Source organism: Triticum urartu, chromosome 1 (genome assembly GCF_003073215.2).
Source record: "Triticum urartu cultivar G1812 chromosome 1, Tu2.1, whole genome shotgun sequence".
Classification (NCBI taxonomy): Eukaryota; Viridiplantae; Streptophyta; class Magnoliopsida; order Poales; family Poaceae; genus Triticum; species Triticum urartu.
Genome location: NC_053022.1, coordinates 228,115,058 through 228,132,696, shown reverse-complemented (window position 1 = coordinate 228,132,696; position 17,639 = coordinate 228,115,058). Strand labels below are relative to the sequence as shown.

The 17,639-nt window shown below is 46.7% G+C and overlaps 1 protein-coding gene across 1 annotated transcript; it reads right to left on the bottom strand.

The window, feature by feature from the left end:
• Positions 1-4,990: 4,990 nt before the first annotated feature.
• Positions 4,991-6,776, bottom strand: LOC125525986. Its single transcript, XM_048691028.1, has 2 exons — positions 6,397-6,776; positions 4,991-6,273 (listed from the first exon to the last, which is right to left on the bottom strand). The coding sequence occupies exons 1-2, from the start codon at positions 6,670-6,672 to the stop codon at positions 5,191-5,193; spliced, it is 1,359 nt and encodes a 452-aa protein (XP_048546985.1). The 5' UTR covers positions 6,673-6,776; the 3' UTR covers positions 4,991-5,190.
• Between the last annotated feature and the right edge of the window lie 10,863 nt (positions 6,777-17,639).

The window sequence follows — 17,639 nt, the reverse complement described above, 5'->3', positions numbered from 1 at the left end:
ACGCCCTGGAGACCCGCGTCCCCGCCGGACCTCCGTCCTCTTCTGCTCCTCTACATGGCGCCGCCGTGCAAGTCCTCTCGTTCCTGTGTCGTTCGCGAGCTTGAGGGAGACGCAGCAACGCTCCCGTTTTCCCCGTGGACCGCATCGAGCACCTGCGCCCATCCCGGCCTTCCTCGCTTCCACTCCGTCCTCGCCTGCACCCCGCCAGTCGCAGCCCGACGCCTCATCTGCCTCGCCCCGCATCGCTAGCAGCAAGCTCCGCCGCGCCGCCCTCTGCCTCCCTTGCAATCAAGCTGCAGTCCTGCGTTGACCCCGCGGCTCGCCTCGATCTCCCTGCGTGGCCCGTAGCCAGCGCCAAGCCCTGCCCGTTGACCGCGCGTGGGCCTTCTTGCCCCAGCGCCTCTTCAGCCCGCCTGCCTCACCTCCTTGGGCCGAGCCCACAAGCTGAGCAGCCCCTCCAGTTCCCCTATTCCTATCAGGCCAGCCAGTTTCGGCCCGCGTGTTTTTTCCAGATCTGTGAATTTTGCTATTATCCAGTGTTTGGCAGTTTTACAAAAAGACCCTCTAACTTCGTGCATATAATTACTCACAAACCGTGCATCGGTTTAAAATGTTTTATATATGAAAAATGCTTAGAATTATGTGTAGACTAATAATATGCCACTTTCATGCATGTTAAATTTTTTTAAAATAATGTTCGCATATAATTTGCCAATTGTCGTGCTAAAATGCTTTATTTCATAACTAAATAACTGTAGCTCCATTTTTAATAAACTTTATATGTAAATGGGGTAGAAAAATGCCTAGTTTAACATGGTAGATTTACTTTGCATGTTTAATAACTCTAAAATATGCTTTATGATAGAACAGTACCATAACCAAAAATATGCACATGAGGAGTTTCCGGACTTGTTGTTTGTTGTTCCGGCCTCATTTAAACTTGCCTAGATAGGCAATTTTCATATGCTTCACCTCTTGCCATGCTAACCAACATTTAATATTGTTGAGTACATAAACGGGAGAGAACTAAATAATTGATGTGGTGTTCCGTCAATATGCAACTCGTTGAATATTGAGCTCCACTTAACTTGTAGTTTTGCTTGTGCACTTTGCCATGCCATGCTTCATTAAACCGGACATGCATCATACTTGGTTGTGCATCATGCCATGATTATGTGATGGTTGTTTACTATGTTGTTTGTTTCTTTCCGGTGTTGCTTCTTCGGGTTGGTTCCAATAACGTCGCGTTTGTGAGGATCCGTTTGACTTCGTCCGTTTGTCTTCTTCATGGACTCGTTCTTCTTCCTTGTGGGATCTCAGGCAAGATGACCATACTCTCGAAATCACTTCTATCTTTGCTTGCTAGTTGCTCGCTCTATTGCTATGCCGCGATACCTACCACTTGCTATATCATGCCTCCCATATTGCCATGTCAAGCCTCTAACCCTCCTTTTCCTAGCAAACCGTTGTTTGGCTATGTTACCGCTTTGCTCAGCCCCTCTTATAGCGTTGCTAGTTGCAGGTGAAGATGGAGTCTGTTCCTTGTTGGAACATGATTATTGTTGGGATATCATTATTATATCTTGTTTACTTTAATGCACCTATATACTTGGTAAAGGGTGGAAGGCTCGGTCTTATGCCTGGTGTTTTGTTCCACTCTTGCCGCCCTAGTTTCCGTCATACCGGTGTTATGTTCCTTGATTTTGCGTTCCTTACACGGTTGGGTGTTATAGGGACCCCTTGACAGTTCGCTTTGAATAAAACTCCTCCAGCAAGGCCCAACCTTGGTTTTACCATTTGCCTCACCACCACCTACTTTTCCCTTGGGAGTCGCTCTCCCGAGGGTCATCTTTATTTTAAGACCTCCGGGCCAGTGCTTCTCTAAGTGTTGGTCCAAAAAAAAGCCACATGTAGCGCCACATCGGGGAAAATTGAGGGTTGGTTTTAGTTGTACGTAGTGTTCATCCGGTGTTGCCCTAAGAACGAGATATGTGCAGCTCCTATCGGGATGTCAGCGCATCGGACGGTCTTGCTGGTCTTGTTTTACCATTGTCGAAATGTCTTGTAACCGGGATTCCGAGTCTGATCGGGTCTTCTTGGGAGAAGGAATATCCTTCGTTGACCGTGAGAGCTTGTGATGGGCTAAGTTGGGACACCCCTGCAGGGTTTGAAATTTTGAAAGCCGTGCCCGCGGTTATGGGCAGATGGGAATTTGTTAATATCCGGTTGTAGAAAACTTGACACTAAACTTAAGTAAAATGTATCAACTGCGTGTGTAGCCGCGATAGTCTCTTTTCGGCGGAGTCCGGGAAGAGAACACGGTCTCGTGTTATGCTTGAACGTAAGTAGTTTCAGGATCACTTCTTGGTCACTTATAGCTTCTCGACCGAGCTTTGCTTCTCTTCTCGCTCTCATTTGCGTAAGTTAGCCACCATATATGCTAGTGCTTGCTGCAGCTCCACCTCACTACCTTTTCCTACCCATAAGCTTAAATAGTCTTGATCTCGCGGGTGTGAGATTGCTGAGTCCCCGTGACTCACAGATTACTTCCAAAACCAGATGCAGGTGCCGATGATGCCAGTGCAGGGAACGCTACCGAAATCAAGTGAGAGTTCGACGAGGATTCAGGACGTTACTATGTTTCCTTTCCGGAAGATCAGTAGTGGAGCCCAGTTGGGGCGATCGGGGATATATTGCATTAGGGGTTGTCTTTCTTTATTTGGTTCCGTAGTCGGACCTTGATTGTTTTCTTGTTGATGTAATGCTATATTTATGTATTGTGTGAAGTGGGATTGTAAGCCAACTCTTTATCCCTTTCTTATTCAGTACATGGGATGTGTAAAGATTACCCCTCTTGCGGCATGCCTACTATGCGGTTATGCCTCTAAGTCGTGCTCCGACACGTGGGAGATATAGCCGCATCGTGGGGGTTACAACTGCTCTGGCCATGTTAACTTGTCTTTCCTCAAGCAAATCAACCAATGAAGGTATGTTTCCCTTGCCTTTTGATTTCCCATGTATGATTCGGTCTCGTCTCCATCATAATTTTGTCTTGCATCGCATCATGTACTATAGCTAGTTATCTGTCTCATTCATCATAAACTGGGATTTAAGAATTAATGATTCATGCGACTCAACTTTTTATCCCTCTGCCTAATCAATCTAAAAAACGACAGTCTGATGCATTTATGTATGGGGCCAGACCCAGTACTGCAATATTTGGTCCCTGGTCTTTAGAGTGGTCAATAGTTCGTGATCTTGTTGTTTTCTAGTAGGAGTAGATCATGGAGGAATGAATGGTCACTGGACCTTGCGTTTGTTTAATTAGGGTCAATATATTTCTGTAGTTATTTTTGAATGGCATGCCGCAATTCACTGTAAGCCGTGTCTTGATTAGTGTATACTTTTGTAGCTTGATAAACAGACTCTTCAGTCACATGTTGGCCTGGATACCATGAAAACAAATACTGCAGAAGAAAATTTACCTCTCTGCCTTTTATATATGACTTTGTGTGATGTAGCTTATTATACAGAAGAAAATATGATTTTTCAGTTGTGCCAATTAATAAATTAAGACGGTGTTTTAGAAGTTTCACATTTGCTAACTACTATAGTAAGTTTGCTTATGTGTTTCTGATAATGTCTGCAGGGTAACAACGAAGCCTGAAGGCTAAACCGAAATCTGGATGCAAGTTCAAGCCTCTTTAATGGATGCAAAGATTTATTTTTAATGGTCCTAATGCATTTGTAATGGCGAGTTATAGTCTTTTATCTTCCATATCGTGCTTAATAAGTTGTGAACCTTCGAAGATCTTTGTTTCCGAGGAGCACAAGTTTCAGCCTTTAATGGCCCTTCAAACATCTTATCACTTTTATTGTCTGCATTATAGATTATTATATTTGAATGTTTGAATGCGTGAAGATGAAGCTTTCTAGATCTTTTTGATCTTGATCACTGAAAAAATGCAGAGTTTTTGGGGGTTGATTATCATTTTTAGATTGTAAATGTGTTGATTATACATATTGAGATATGCACATAGCAGCCAAACAGCATATGGAATTCATTTCACAAATCCCCTCTGGCAGCCAAACAAGAAAATTGAACTTGGAATCCAAATCCCACAAAATGAAATTCTCCTAGGAATAAGATTATGGGAGAATCTAGCAAAAGAACTGGGCCTTCATTTCATTTCCACCAAATGAAATGAAAGTTTGGGTGCCAAATGAGTTATTAGAGATTTCATTACGGACTACACATATATAAATATAAGCCTTTTTTAGAGATTTCACTATGGACTACACATGTATATAGACATATTTTGAGAATTGATGTGTTGTCAGAGCTAGGTCATGCTATCACATATCGAGCGCAGACATACTTTGTGTTTAAGGATAATCACTTTGTGGCTAAGGATAACCGTGCGGGAATTTTTTTACGGATAAGCAAAATGACAATTACTTATCGTGGCGAGGCAAGCGTAAACGAACTCCTTGGATACAATACAATTGAATCCCTTGTTACCATTGTTTTAAGACTACTAGGTCGGGACCCCCTACCCGAGATCTGCCAGCTTTGACTCCGTCAATGAGTGTCACACACTTCCTTGAAAGCGTCTCGGTGGAACCCCAATCCCCTTTCACGGTCGGCATTGATGATTTCAGCGAGCTTCGGTCTCTGTGCAATCCACTTGGGTTGGTCTTGTGGCGCCGCCTTCATTGCTCGGTTCCTCCTCTCCTTCTGATGAACTCCGCTCCGATTGGTTCCTGCTGTCCACTTGCCGTTCCTTGGCGACATTTTGTGCTCTGCGTTCTATGAGATTGGGCTAGGCGTGTTTAGTTTGTCGTGTGTTGGAGGGATGAGCACCCCTTCTTTCTTCTGCTCCAACTCACACTTAGTGTGGTGCCTTCTTCTCTTTATGTTTGTCCTCTCATGTCTATCAATGAAAAGATACATTACGTGTTCGGAAGAAAAAAAGGAGTTGCTCACAGATGAAGACGTTTTCCTGTGTTTCACTTGTAATTGATGCATACACGAAGCTTTTGGATGTCCATCGTAGAGAAAGAAACGAAGTAGTACATCTCAAATTTGCTGACGGAACCTCAAAAAATAAATAAATTTGCTGACGGGCGCGGCAAAGCGCGCCTCCGTCAAGCTAGTGCCTATTATGCCGCCTTACATACGGCTCCATCTCATCTTGTGGATGCGTACGTGGTGTCTTTGGACTCGTCGGCAGCGTCTAAGCTGTCAACCGCGGCAACCTTGGCCGGACCAAACCAACCTAGTCCAGTCACAACCGGAACAAGTGCCTTCTTTGGCACAGCCGCGCGGATCCCGCAGCCACCGTCGCCGTCCCGAGCACCCTTTGCCGCCTTATCGCCTTGCTCCTTGTTGTGCCGCGGCTGGTCTTTGGAGTCGCTGAGCACAAGGTCCCTGGGAGGCAGGAAGCACTCGGTGGACAGCCCCGCAATGTTGAACTCCACCTCCTCGATGCTCCACGTCTCCTCCATGCACGTGCACGGTCTCTTCCTGCGCGCGTCGGCGTCGTCTACTGCTCCGGCGGCCCTCGTGAAGGGGGACACCGAGACGACGGTGCGGCCGGCGTGCGCGATGTTGATGCCGTCGACGGGGCGGTAGTCGCCGATGGTGGACGCCATGGTGGTCTCCCAGTACATGCTCGCGTAAGCTGCGTCGGCCGGCCTGGGGATGCGCAGCAGGTGGCTATCCTCGAGACGGACGAGCAGCCCCGTCCTCTGGCTGAAGTATCCCCATAGCGCGTGCCGGATCACCTCCACGTCGGCGCCGCTGCGAGCGTGCAGAGCGGAGGGTTCCGCGTCGACGCGGAGCACGAAGCAGTCCTCGCCGTCGACTGCTTCCTCGCCGACAGACGCGGCGCTGGAGAAGAGGTCCGCCGTGGATTTTGGGTCCAAACCCTGAACGCATCTGCGGATCGGTCGCGGCGGCCCCCGGGAGGCGTGGGCCTGCTGCTGCCACGGCGTCTGGCGCCAGGCAACCTTGCCGTCGCTGCCGGCGCTCATCTTGGTGCCACCGGCCACGACCATCTCCACGCACCAGAGCTCCGGCTTCTTCTGCCACACCACAAATCCTCCGTGCACCTCTCCCATTCCCTTCTTTGTTGCCTTGCTGCTCTTGGATGTAGTGCTGCTCATCCGCACCTTCCCCATGGCGAACATGCTAGTCGCCGCGCTCAGCGCCGCCTCGCCGCCGGCAGCCGCCACGTACTGCTCCACTATATACCTCGCCTTGGATAGCTCCTGAAAACACAAGGACCATTCATTAGCCGTGAAAATCACAAATATATCCCGCTGGCTGAATGCTGATCCAGTCGATCGATCGGTGGTAAAATGAAATCCAAGCACGTACGGTACGGGACTTACCAGGGGCTCCTCCTTGCTGTCACGTCCGCCCATGGGCCTCCTGGGCTGCACGGGCTGAGGCACCAGCGGCGCGCCCATCACGCCGAGCATGACCTGCACGCCGTCACGGCGATGCATATGCTGGTGATCGATGTGCATGTGCGTCCGCATCCACGCCTTCAGGTTGACCGTGCGGCGCCGGCGGGCCGGCACCTCCTGGTGGAGCTCGGGGACCGGCACCTCCAGCACGGTGTCGAGGCCGTCCTCCCGGTCTAGGTTGGGGCACACCTTCCTCATGGTCAATGCTCCTCGCCTCGATACCTAGCGCTCGACGTTGAACCGTACGTTTCGGCCGAGAAGAAGGTGGTGGTGAGGTGAGTGCGCTCAGTTTCAGTCCCGTCCAATATATGGATGGATCGTGGATATGTGGCTGCACGTTCTGCGCTACCTTCGCTTCACCCCACCATGTTCTTCATGCTATTATACTCGTAACAAATATACGGCGAATCCCATTGTTTATACTTATATTATACGGGATCGAATATTTGTGTTGTTCTGGCGATGAACGGCGCGGTGAATGATTTTGATTCGCGTCGTCTCTCTGTACCTACCTGGGGCAGATTGTAGGGCACTTTGAGGGACATCTGATGATTTGACAGGTCCATGGGTTGGATGGATGCCCTCCAAGGCGTCAATGGATCCGCGAATTGGCATACGTGTACACCGACATCATTAGATTCCCCAAATTAGTTGTGCGGCAACCATTTCTAAAATTGATACTAATTGTGATCTCCGCTACCTAGCTTCCCCGAAAAACAAATGATAAAGAGATCGCGCGCAATCTCCGGAGGACAAAAAGTGTGCTGTAATGTAATCTGGTCTGGTGATCCTCTCCGATTCTAAATTTTCTGCCTGAACTCTAAAAAGTACATACACACTAATTAGCGAAACTGAGCAGCCGAACTCTCACACATGCATGCATGCAATGTTGTTGTCTAAAATTTTGTCTATATGCATGATGTGGCGGATAGTAATGGCATATTCACGTGAGCAAGAGATTCCTTGTCTGATGGGTGTGCATGTGCACTTATTTTGGGTTTTCAAATTTTTGAAAATTCATATCTTTCAAACCGTGCATCCAAATTCAGATCCGTCTTCACCGCTGGATTCCTCGCGGCGAAATCTTTGAAACTAGATCCTCTATGAGTATATTTTGGCAAAAAAAATTGATGCCAACTTTGATGTTATATCGTGCAATTTTAGTACTGCATTATGCAACTTTAGTACTGAATGGTGCAACTTTTTTATAAACTTAGTTTTTGTAGCTGCATGATCCAATTTTCTATGAGATTGCAACCTACCAACCATGAGAACATAATGTGCAACTAGTCTACTGCCCCCGCGAACAACCTAGTAGTCGATGTGCAACTCTCATCCTTACTCGTGGATGTGTAGTTTTTCATGCTTTTGCACACCCTGCCCACCCCCTACCAGTGCTATGTGCAACTTAGTCTGTTGTTCACGCCAACAACTTATTAGTCGATGTGCAACTCCTTCCCCTCCCTTGTTGTGGATATGCAGTTTCAGTTGGCGGAGGCAATACACGGAGTTGCACAAGTCCGTCAGGCAGTTGGCCGGGCCAACATACGAAGTTGCACATCTCACATGCATGATAGTTTGATGATGAAAACTCCACATTCATGAGGATAGTGAAAAGTTGCATATAGACAATACGCTAAAGTTGTACGTCTCATTAGCAGGGGTGGTTTGCCCTAGGTGCTAGCACGAAAACTATACATCCATGGGATACAAGAAAAAGTTGCACATTATTGTTAGACAGTTGGCCGTGGCAGTATCCTAAGTTGCACATCTACTGATAGATAGTTGGCTGATGCAGCAAACAGTGAAAACACTCAAACACGGTTGTGGGGGGTGCACGCGCGGCGACTACCAGGCATGGAGTTGGCCAGGATACCGCGGTAGCTGACCAAATTACATATTTCACTGTTAGAGAGTAGTTGGGGTGGTGCCACTAGTGAAAACTACATGGCCTAGGCAACAAATGAAGTTGCACATCTCAGTAGAAGAAGGCGGTTTGGGGGTGGAGGTATCATAGAGGAAAACTGCACGTGTACGGTGTACGAGAAAAGTTGCACATCCCTCTCAGGTAGTTGCACATCGACGGCTAGTCAATTGCACAAAACGGAGTCAAAATTGCATAAAAAATATTTCGTCGAAACATACTCATATTAGATCTAGTTTCGAAGAGCACGCCACGAGAGTTCGAACAGTGAAAACGGATCTTAATTTCGACGTGCGGTTTAAATATTATGGCTTTTCATAAATTTAGAAATTTGAATTAGTGCGTTCACATGGATGGTTTTATAATTCATTTTTCTTTTTTCTGTTTATGTGGTTCTTTTTCTAATATGAAATGAAATTTTATTATATAGGAGTACTAATTAGGGGACCAAATTAGATTAAAGGATAAAAAAGTTATTTAGGCCGGCCGCTTCGAACAGCCAGGGAACAGCCGGCCGCTGCGTAGACCTGTCCATTTTCTGTGGCCAATTCAATCATCTGTCGCCATTCGTGCAAAAGTTGTGTGCCCGTGTCCTGAGAGCAAAGTGAAAAAAAGAGCCTAATGGTAATGGGGATATGTTGAAAGTTGGTCCCAAGAAACGCTTCCTACCTAATATTGTTGCTGGCATTAGGGCATCTCTAACTGGCCCTCTATAATTACTTAAAAAACGGACCCTCTATAATTTAGTGGAGTATATTTGCTCTTCTAAAAAATATCATTTCTAATCAATTCCCTAAACTTAACGAAGTAATTTTTTTTTTGCTATTTTTTTGGAAATCCAGTTTAGCTCTCAAGAGCACATGCTCCTCTATGCGAGAAATGCTTTTTTTTCACGGAAACTCCGCTCTTTCCTAATGGGAAAAAGTTAAATTTTAGACCCTGATAAGTGCCACATGTGTGGCACGAGGCACCATGACCTTTTTTATGACAAGTTTAGTTACCCAAGAATGACAATTGTAGTGTGAAGTATGGCAATTTTCTGTTTGGACATCGACTTTCTATTTTTTTTTGATTTTTTTTTGGATGACAATTTTAGTTGTAAAAAAGTCAGGGCGATGTTACTTCGTGCCACACTTGTGGCACTTATCATTTAGGTAAAAGGGTAAAATTTTAACAACATGCTCAAACAATTCTTATTTTGTGATGATTTGCGATGAACAACCACTGTACTATATTCTTGTGCGTTTTATGGACATTCATTTTAATTCAGTTCAGTCCAGTTTTACTTCTTATACAAAGAACTAGCAAACATACCCATGTGTTGCAACGGGAAACAAAAAAAAGCATGTTTCTAGGCGAATAAGCATGACTCAAGATCCCTCCACAGATGCACATTATCTAATTCAACATAGCGCCTTCCCCGTGTTTTTGCTTATCCTCATTCCCACCTTGATCAACCATGACTGCGGCCACAGGTGCACATTATCTAATTCAACATAGCGCCTTATGCGTGTTTTTGCTTATCCTCATTCCCATCTTCATCAACCATGACCGCGATGTCCATTTGATTGCATTGCGTCTCGACATGGACAATCCCAAGTTGACGATCTCAGCCACCGCCTGAATCCTTAACCCATGATAGACGCCGGCTCTCACGCTAGGCGCTCCCACGCTCTCTCGCGCTCCGCCGGCGGCCACTCCGGCCCCGGCGTCCACCACCTCTGCGGCGCCGCCGCGCCTCGCCCTCGTCGACATGGGCTCCTCCCCCCCCGCCGCCCTCGTCAGGCCGCCCCCGCGCTCTCCGCTGGTTGGAGTCGAGCCCTTCCTCGGCGGGATCTAATCGGGCCGGCTCCCCTCCCCCGTCCTACCGGCAGGTGCTCTGATGAGGACATCAATACCATTGTTACACCCACAACCCCTACTGTTATACATAATGGACGAATTACTAGAGCTCGCTCACGCCAATTGAATTATCAGGTACTTTCGTTTCTTGGTAACGATTCTAATGTTCATGAGAATACGATGCTGCCTAAATTGGATACATTTGTTTTGCTTACAAATGAAGGGACTAGCTTGGACAAGAAAGATGAACCTTGGAGCAAGTTCAAGCATGGAGATGATGGCATGCGCAAGGGGAACAAAAACGGAGTTACAAGTGATGATTCCAGGACTTTGAAGCCACCATAATGAGTGCATGAAGCCTTGGACAAAATATACAAGATGCCACTCCATAAATTTCGTCCAGAGGCTATTCTAGGTGCTGCGTCACCTTATTATTGGGCCAGGCCCATGTATTTTCGAAGTACTTAAGGATAGGCTGTTTTTAGAGTCCGTATGTGTGGGGAAACAAGAGTTAGGGTTGGTTTCGGACCCCTCCACCAAGGGCCACGAAATTCCCCCTCTCTCCTCCATATATACAACCCTTAGGGCATCGTTTAAACTTTGGGTTTTGTTTAGATTAAAGTTTGCCATAGCTGCAACTTCGCGTACTCCGTTTGTGTTCAACGACCAGACAAAGGCGTCAAAGAACCCCACCTTGATCAATAAAGCTTTCATCTTATATTCGCAATATCCAGATTGCAATCTCAGTTTCTTGCTTGTTCTTCATTTGCCTGCAGGAAACAGACCTTCGGGGTCAGGTTGATCATGCTCCGGCGTGGTCAATAACCTCTCGGAGTTGGTTTAGCGATTGCTAAGGCGCGACGTCCTCGCACGTTCGTAGTCGGATCGTCAAAGTCGACTTCCTCCAAAACGATAGCCACCATCTCATCGAAAGACGGGACACCTTTGCCTCTATCAAGTGGTATCAGATTTCTAGGTTGCTCGGTGAGATTTTACAGTTTTTCGTAGTTTAGATCGAGTCTGTTCTTCATACCTATAATCCACGAAAAAGCCAAAAAAAATTATGGTTAGTTCATCCTATCCGAACCAATCTGAGCCTTTGCATAATCTTTTCTGTATTTGCTATGTTGAATTTGCGGTTGCATCGTCGTGTCTGGTTGCTGGTCTTAGTGTCTAGTCCTTTAGAGTTTCGAGTTCTGTTCACAAGTAGTCACGCCACCACCGCATCATCATCATCACCGCTGCCATATACCACCATCGTCATCACCGCTGCCATATTCCGCATATCCACTACCATCACGATAATCCGAGTCCACGTCCATCACCGATTCGCCACCAGTCCGAGTTCCACCATCCTACATATATCCGCCACCAGTCCGAGTTTCCACCAGATTCATCTCCGTCACCAGTTCTAGTCCGAGTCCAGTATTTGTTGCTTTGTTTTCGAGTCCCAGATCACGCGATACTCCGAGTCGTGACAGAGTAGGACTCCCCAACTTTCGAGCCATCCACAGAAGAAAAATAGTTCCAAACTCAAAAAAAAACTAAGTCTGGAAAATTCTGGCTAGGAAGTTTTTAGACCATTTGTAGACTTTTTCGAAATTTTTTTGTTGCGGAGCAAAAAAAAGAGGAATAAAAAGTGAAATAAGAAAAAAAAATACAGAGCGTGCTCCTCCCTTGTTTACGTGCAGCGCCGTGATTTTGTTAGTGTTCTAGGCTCGCGTCTCTAGCACGGTCTAGCCTAGGACCAGCACAGTACCATCGTTGAACATTTATTCAACTTTGCATCTCTGAATTGATTATTGCTGACCCTTTTTGCTACCATATTAGAAGCCTTCCCAGCTCCACATACATCTACGTCATGCGTTTGACTCTCCCTGTTAATCGCTCTATCCAAGCTTTGAGAGTTTTGACTACGACGGTGGCCGATCATCGCCTGCTGCTGGGTAAGAACTGGTAAGAATTTGAGATTTGCTTGACGGATTTGTGACATCCACCACCACCTCTTGTTAGTAGTCTGTAGGATCATAGTCTTGTGTGTTTCTATTGCTGCTAACCATGGCAGGATCACAAGCCGACGAGACTGACTGGGAGAACATGACGAATAAGGAGTTACATGATAAATTTCAGCAAATGATGAGTGGACAGGTGCAAGATGTCCTAAACAGATTTGAAGAGGCCATGGAGAAGATAGATGGAATGGAGAAGACGTTCGAAACAAAGCTCGATAACAAGTTTAATGAATTGCTCGCGCGTCTTCCATCACCACCACCGGCTGCCCCTAACGCACCTCTACAACAACAACAACGTTGCTTTCCAAATCAAGTGGGACGAGCACATCGCGTTCCCATTGACCCTGGGCAAAATTCTGGTGCCGCTGTTGATGCTTCTGCCGCTCCTGCTGCTACTGCAGAGGTGGAGGACCATTACGAGGATGAGGTTGACCAAAATCAGAACTACGTGCAACCACCAGCACCACCACCATCAGGTCGTCCTCATGCATATCATCACAACGGTAGGACTGCACCACCACCTGAGGTACATGACCATCTTCCTAAACTAAAATTGAATATTTCACCATTTGAGGGTAGATATGTTCCTGATATATATCTTACTTGGGAGTTAGAAACTGAACAACGATTTACATGTTTACAATATCCTAAGGAGAGACGTGTTCCTGCTGCTGTTTGTGATTTCACTAGTTTTGCATGTGTTTGGTGGTCTGAACATTGTAGATTATATCCTATTCCAACTACTTGGGCTGCTTTGAAAACTGCTATGCATACTCGTTGGGTTCCACCATATTATCAACGTGAATTACTTTAAAAATTGCAGCGTTTAAGACAAGGAATTTTTTTGTAGAAGAATATTATCAGGAATTATAAAGTGGCATGATTAGATGTGGTATTGTTGAGGAGAATGAAGCTGTGCTTGCACGTTTTATGGGTGGATTAAATAGAGAGATTCAGACCATTCTAGAGTATAAGGAGTATACTAATATCACTCGTTTATTCCATCTTGATTGTAAAGCTGAACGTGGGAGTGCAGGATCGACAGGCATTGGCGCAAACTAAATTTTCTGCAAGTTGATCTTCATCATGGACACCATGTGTATCCTCTACTTCCACTACTCCAGCACCTCCATCAGGTGCCACCTCCAGCCGTGATATAAGAAAGCAGACACAACCACCACTATCTGCCAAGAGCACACCTGCCGGGCCTGCGCAGAGCTTTTCTTCTTCCATTGCATCAACAGGGCACACAAGTGATATTATTTGTCGTCGTTGTAAGGGGAGATCACATTTTGCGAGAGAATGCAAATCTCAGCGTGTGATGATTGCTACCGAGGATGGTGGGTATGAGTCCGCTAGTGACTATGATGAGGAGACTTTGGCTCTTATTACACATGAAGAACACGGTGGAGATGATTCTGATCATGAGACGCAATACATGGCTGCTGAAGATGCTGACAGGTATGAATGTTTAGTTGCTCAACGTGTTTTGAGTGTGCAGGTTACACAAACTGAGAAAAATCAGAGGCATAATTTGTTCCATACAAAGGGGGTTGTGAAGGAGCGTTCTATCCGCATCATCATAGATGGAGGGAGCTGCAACAACTTGGCTAGCATGAAGATGGTGGAGAAGCTATCTCTCACCACAAGACCACATCCACATCCTTACTACATCCAATGGTTCAACAACAGCGGCAAGGTTAAGGTAACACATACTGTTCGTGTGCATTTTAGTATATCTACATATGCTGATTATGTTGATTGTGATGTGGTACCTGTAACACCCTCGATGCGACTATATCTCCCACGTGTCGAGGCACGACTTAGAGGCATAATCGCATTGAAGGCATATGTCGCAAGTTAGGCAATCTTCACAACATCCCATGTAATATGATAATAAAAGGGGAGATAACATAGTTGGCTTACACTCACCACATCAATCAAGTACATAAACAACATTACATCAACCAAACACTCATGGCCCGACTACGGCGCCAAAATAAAAGAGAACCCAACATGCGACACGGTCCGGTCACCCCCAACTGGGCACCACTACTGATCATCAGGAAAGGAAACATAGTAACGTTGAGAGTCCTCGTCGAACTCCCACTTGAGCTCGAGCGCGTCACCTGGAGCGGAATCATCAGGCCCTGCATCTGGTGTAATAGTAATCTGTGAGCCACAGGGACTCAGCAATCTCGCACCCTCACGATCAAGACTATTTAAGCTTATAGGTAAGGCAAGGTAAATATATGTGGAGCTGCAGCAAGCGACTAGCAAGTATGGTGGCTATCCTGTTCGCAAAGGAGAGCGAGAAGAGGAGGCAAAGAGCGAGTGGGAAACTAGAGAACAACCTGCGCAAACATTACTCCAACACCGTGTCCACTTCCCGGACTCCGCCGAGAAGAGGCCATCACGATAACTCACACTGTTGATTCATTTTAATTAAATTAAGGTTCAAGTTTTACAACCGGACATTAACAAATTCCTATCTGCCCATAACCGCGGGCACGGCTTTCGAAAGTTCAAATCCCTGCAGGGGAGTCCCAACTTAGCCCATGACAAGCTCTCACGGTCAACGAAGGAATAGACCTCCTCCCGAGACGTTCCGATCAGGCTCGGTATCTCGGTTCTTCAAGACACTTCGACAGGTTAAAACCAATCCAGCAACACCGCCCGAATGTGCCGACAAATCCCGATAGGAGCTGCACATATCTCTTTCTCAGGGCACAATCAGATTGTCTAAACTTCCGGTAGGCCAGCCCAGAGTTGCCCCTGGTAGCCACCGGCGGCTGACGAGTTGGACCAACACTCAGAGGAGCACTGGCCCGGGGGGGGGGGAGTTTAAAATAAGATGACCCTCGGGCTCCGGTAACCCAAGGGAAAAAGAGGCTAGGTGGCAAATGGTAAAACCAAGGTTGGGCATTGTTGGAAAAGCTTTAATCAAGGCGAACTATCAAGGGGTTCCCATTATAACCCAACCGCGTAGGAACGCAAAATCCGGGAACATAACATCGATATGACGGAAACTAGGGCGGCAAGAGTGGAACAAAACACTAGGCGAGAGGCCGAGCCTTCCACCCTTTACCAAGTATATAGATGCATTAATTAAATAAGATATATAGTGATATCCCAACAAGTAAATAAATGTTTCAACAAGGAACGGCCTTCAATCTTCACCTGCAACTAGCAACGCTATAAGAGGGGCTGAGCAAAGCGGTAACATAGCCAATCAACGGTTTGCTAGGACATGGTGGGTTAGAGGTTTGACATGGCAATTTGGGAGGCTTGAAAGCAAATGGTAGGCATCGTAGCATTGGCATAGCAAAAGAGCGAGCAAACTAGCATAGCAAAGATAGTAGTGATTTCGAGGGTATGATCATCTTGCCTGCACAGTTGTCAGAGTTGACTGGATCCTCGAAAGCAAACTCAACGGGCTCCTCATTAGCGAAATCGTCTCCCGGCTCTACCCAAACAAGACAAACAAGCAACAAGGACACAAATCAACCACGTGCAAGCTCAAACAACACGATACAATGATGATATGCTATGCGGGATGCGATGCGGGATGCATATGAAAGATGTGACAAGGAATGCATGAACCTGGCCTCAACTTGTACAAACAAGTGTGCCACTGTAAAGATGATATGAAATCGCTTGAAAATGATATAAAGAACGCCGGAATCGGAGTTACGGTTTGGAAATGGCAAGCGATTCAAAAATGACATCGGTCTGCGATTTACAGCAAGTAGCCATCTAAATGCAACGAGATGAACATGCTACGGCACCCAAACATGACAACAAAATACATGAAAGGGATGCATTCAAGATGCATAACAAAAGTCTAGCACTGAGCTACGGCCAATTCATCCATTAACAGATTCAAACAAGCATGGCAAAAATGCATATGGCAAACAAATCTCAGACTTAGTGAAATTAACACTTGTCTGGAATTTCAGATCAGGTAGCACTCTTCGGAGCAGCAAAACTATATTCTACAGGACCTGAACATGGCAAAGTAAAGCATGGCATGGAGCTACTCAAAGAGCTTAACAAAAGTCCCTTAGTGACCTTGAGCCAAAAGGGATCAGAAAATACAATTGCAAGCATGTGAACATGGCAAAAACATAATTAGTTTTCAGACTTAGTGAAAACTGACACATGCTGAAATATATCTCAAGTAGGCATGTTTACGAGCTCGATGCACTCACTATGGAGCAAGTCATGATAAGATAAGAATACACCCATCAAGAATACACAAAATGCAAGCTAGAAATGGCAAGAACAATAACATAGCATGCACGGATCAACTACAACATCATCGGCAAAATTGCAAACAAGTTGACAATCTGCCCAGATTCACAAAGTAGCAAAAGTAGAGCTCGATTGACTCAAGCTAGGGTACTCCATAATTGCAAACAAAGACATGGATGGATAGAGCACTACAAGATTAACAAAACATCCTTACTGATCATCCTCAAAAGAGGCACGGATCACTGGGAAACAACATGAACATATGGCAACATGAGATAAACAGCTCAAGGACTTAGTGGAATTGCTAAGTCCGTGAAATCAGAATTACCAAGTGCACCACTTTGCAAGCTCGTGCTAGTCACCACACACATCACAAAAATATATGGGTTGCACCTCTGGAAGGATGGCAAAACCCTTAACAAAACATATGTAGAACTCATGGGCATATCAGGCACACAATAATCATGGCAAAAATGACAAATATCTAAATGGAGTAGCAGATCTGACAATAATCTCAAGTAGCTCTCTTCTAACAGCATTTCGGGCATCAATATGATCTCAAATGAAAATGATGAAATGGAATGAAATGATGTACTCTTTGAGATGAACATTTTGATATGCTATATGCCCAAAACGGAGCTACGGATGCAAAGTTACGACATGACAAACAGGAGCACATGGATCTGAGATTTCGAGGACTTAGACGAAAAAAACAACCTCGAGATAAAAGTCAACGGTGCACGGAAGCCGAGGCGGTGGCGGATCTCGCCGGAGTCGGCCGGGACTTCGCCGGAGGGGGGAGGGGGGCAGAGCCGGATCTGGCCAAGGGGGCGCCGGGTCCGGCCGGCAGCGAGGCGGCGACGGCGGTGGAGGGCGACGAGGAGGGCCGGGGACGGCGCGCGGCGGCGACCTGCGGCGGCGGGGCGACGGAGATCCGGCGATGGCGCGCGGCGGCGCCGGCGGCCGGGCGCGAGGAGGTGGGCGCGCGCGGCCACGGTCGGGCGGCGATGTGGCCGGGGGGGGGGCCCGGCCTGGGCTGCGGCGGGCCCGCGCGGGTGGCGGCGCGGTGATGCGGTCCCGCGGGGCGCAGACCAACGGCGTGGCGACACGTGGCGGCGGGGTGGAGATTCGGA

Coding starts and splice junctions, on each gene's coding strand:
- LOC125525986 (XM_048691028.1), bottom strand. CDS start 6,672: ATGAGGAAGGTGTGCCCCAACCTAGACCGGGAGGACGGCCTCGACACC. Junction 6,274..6,396: donor ACAGCAAGGAGGAGCCCCTG/GTAAGTCCCGTA, acceptor TTGTGTTTTCAG/GAGCTATCCAAGGCGAGGTA.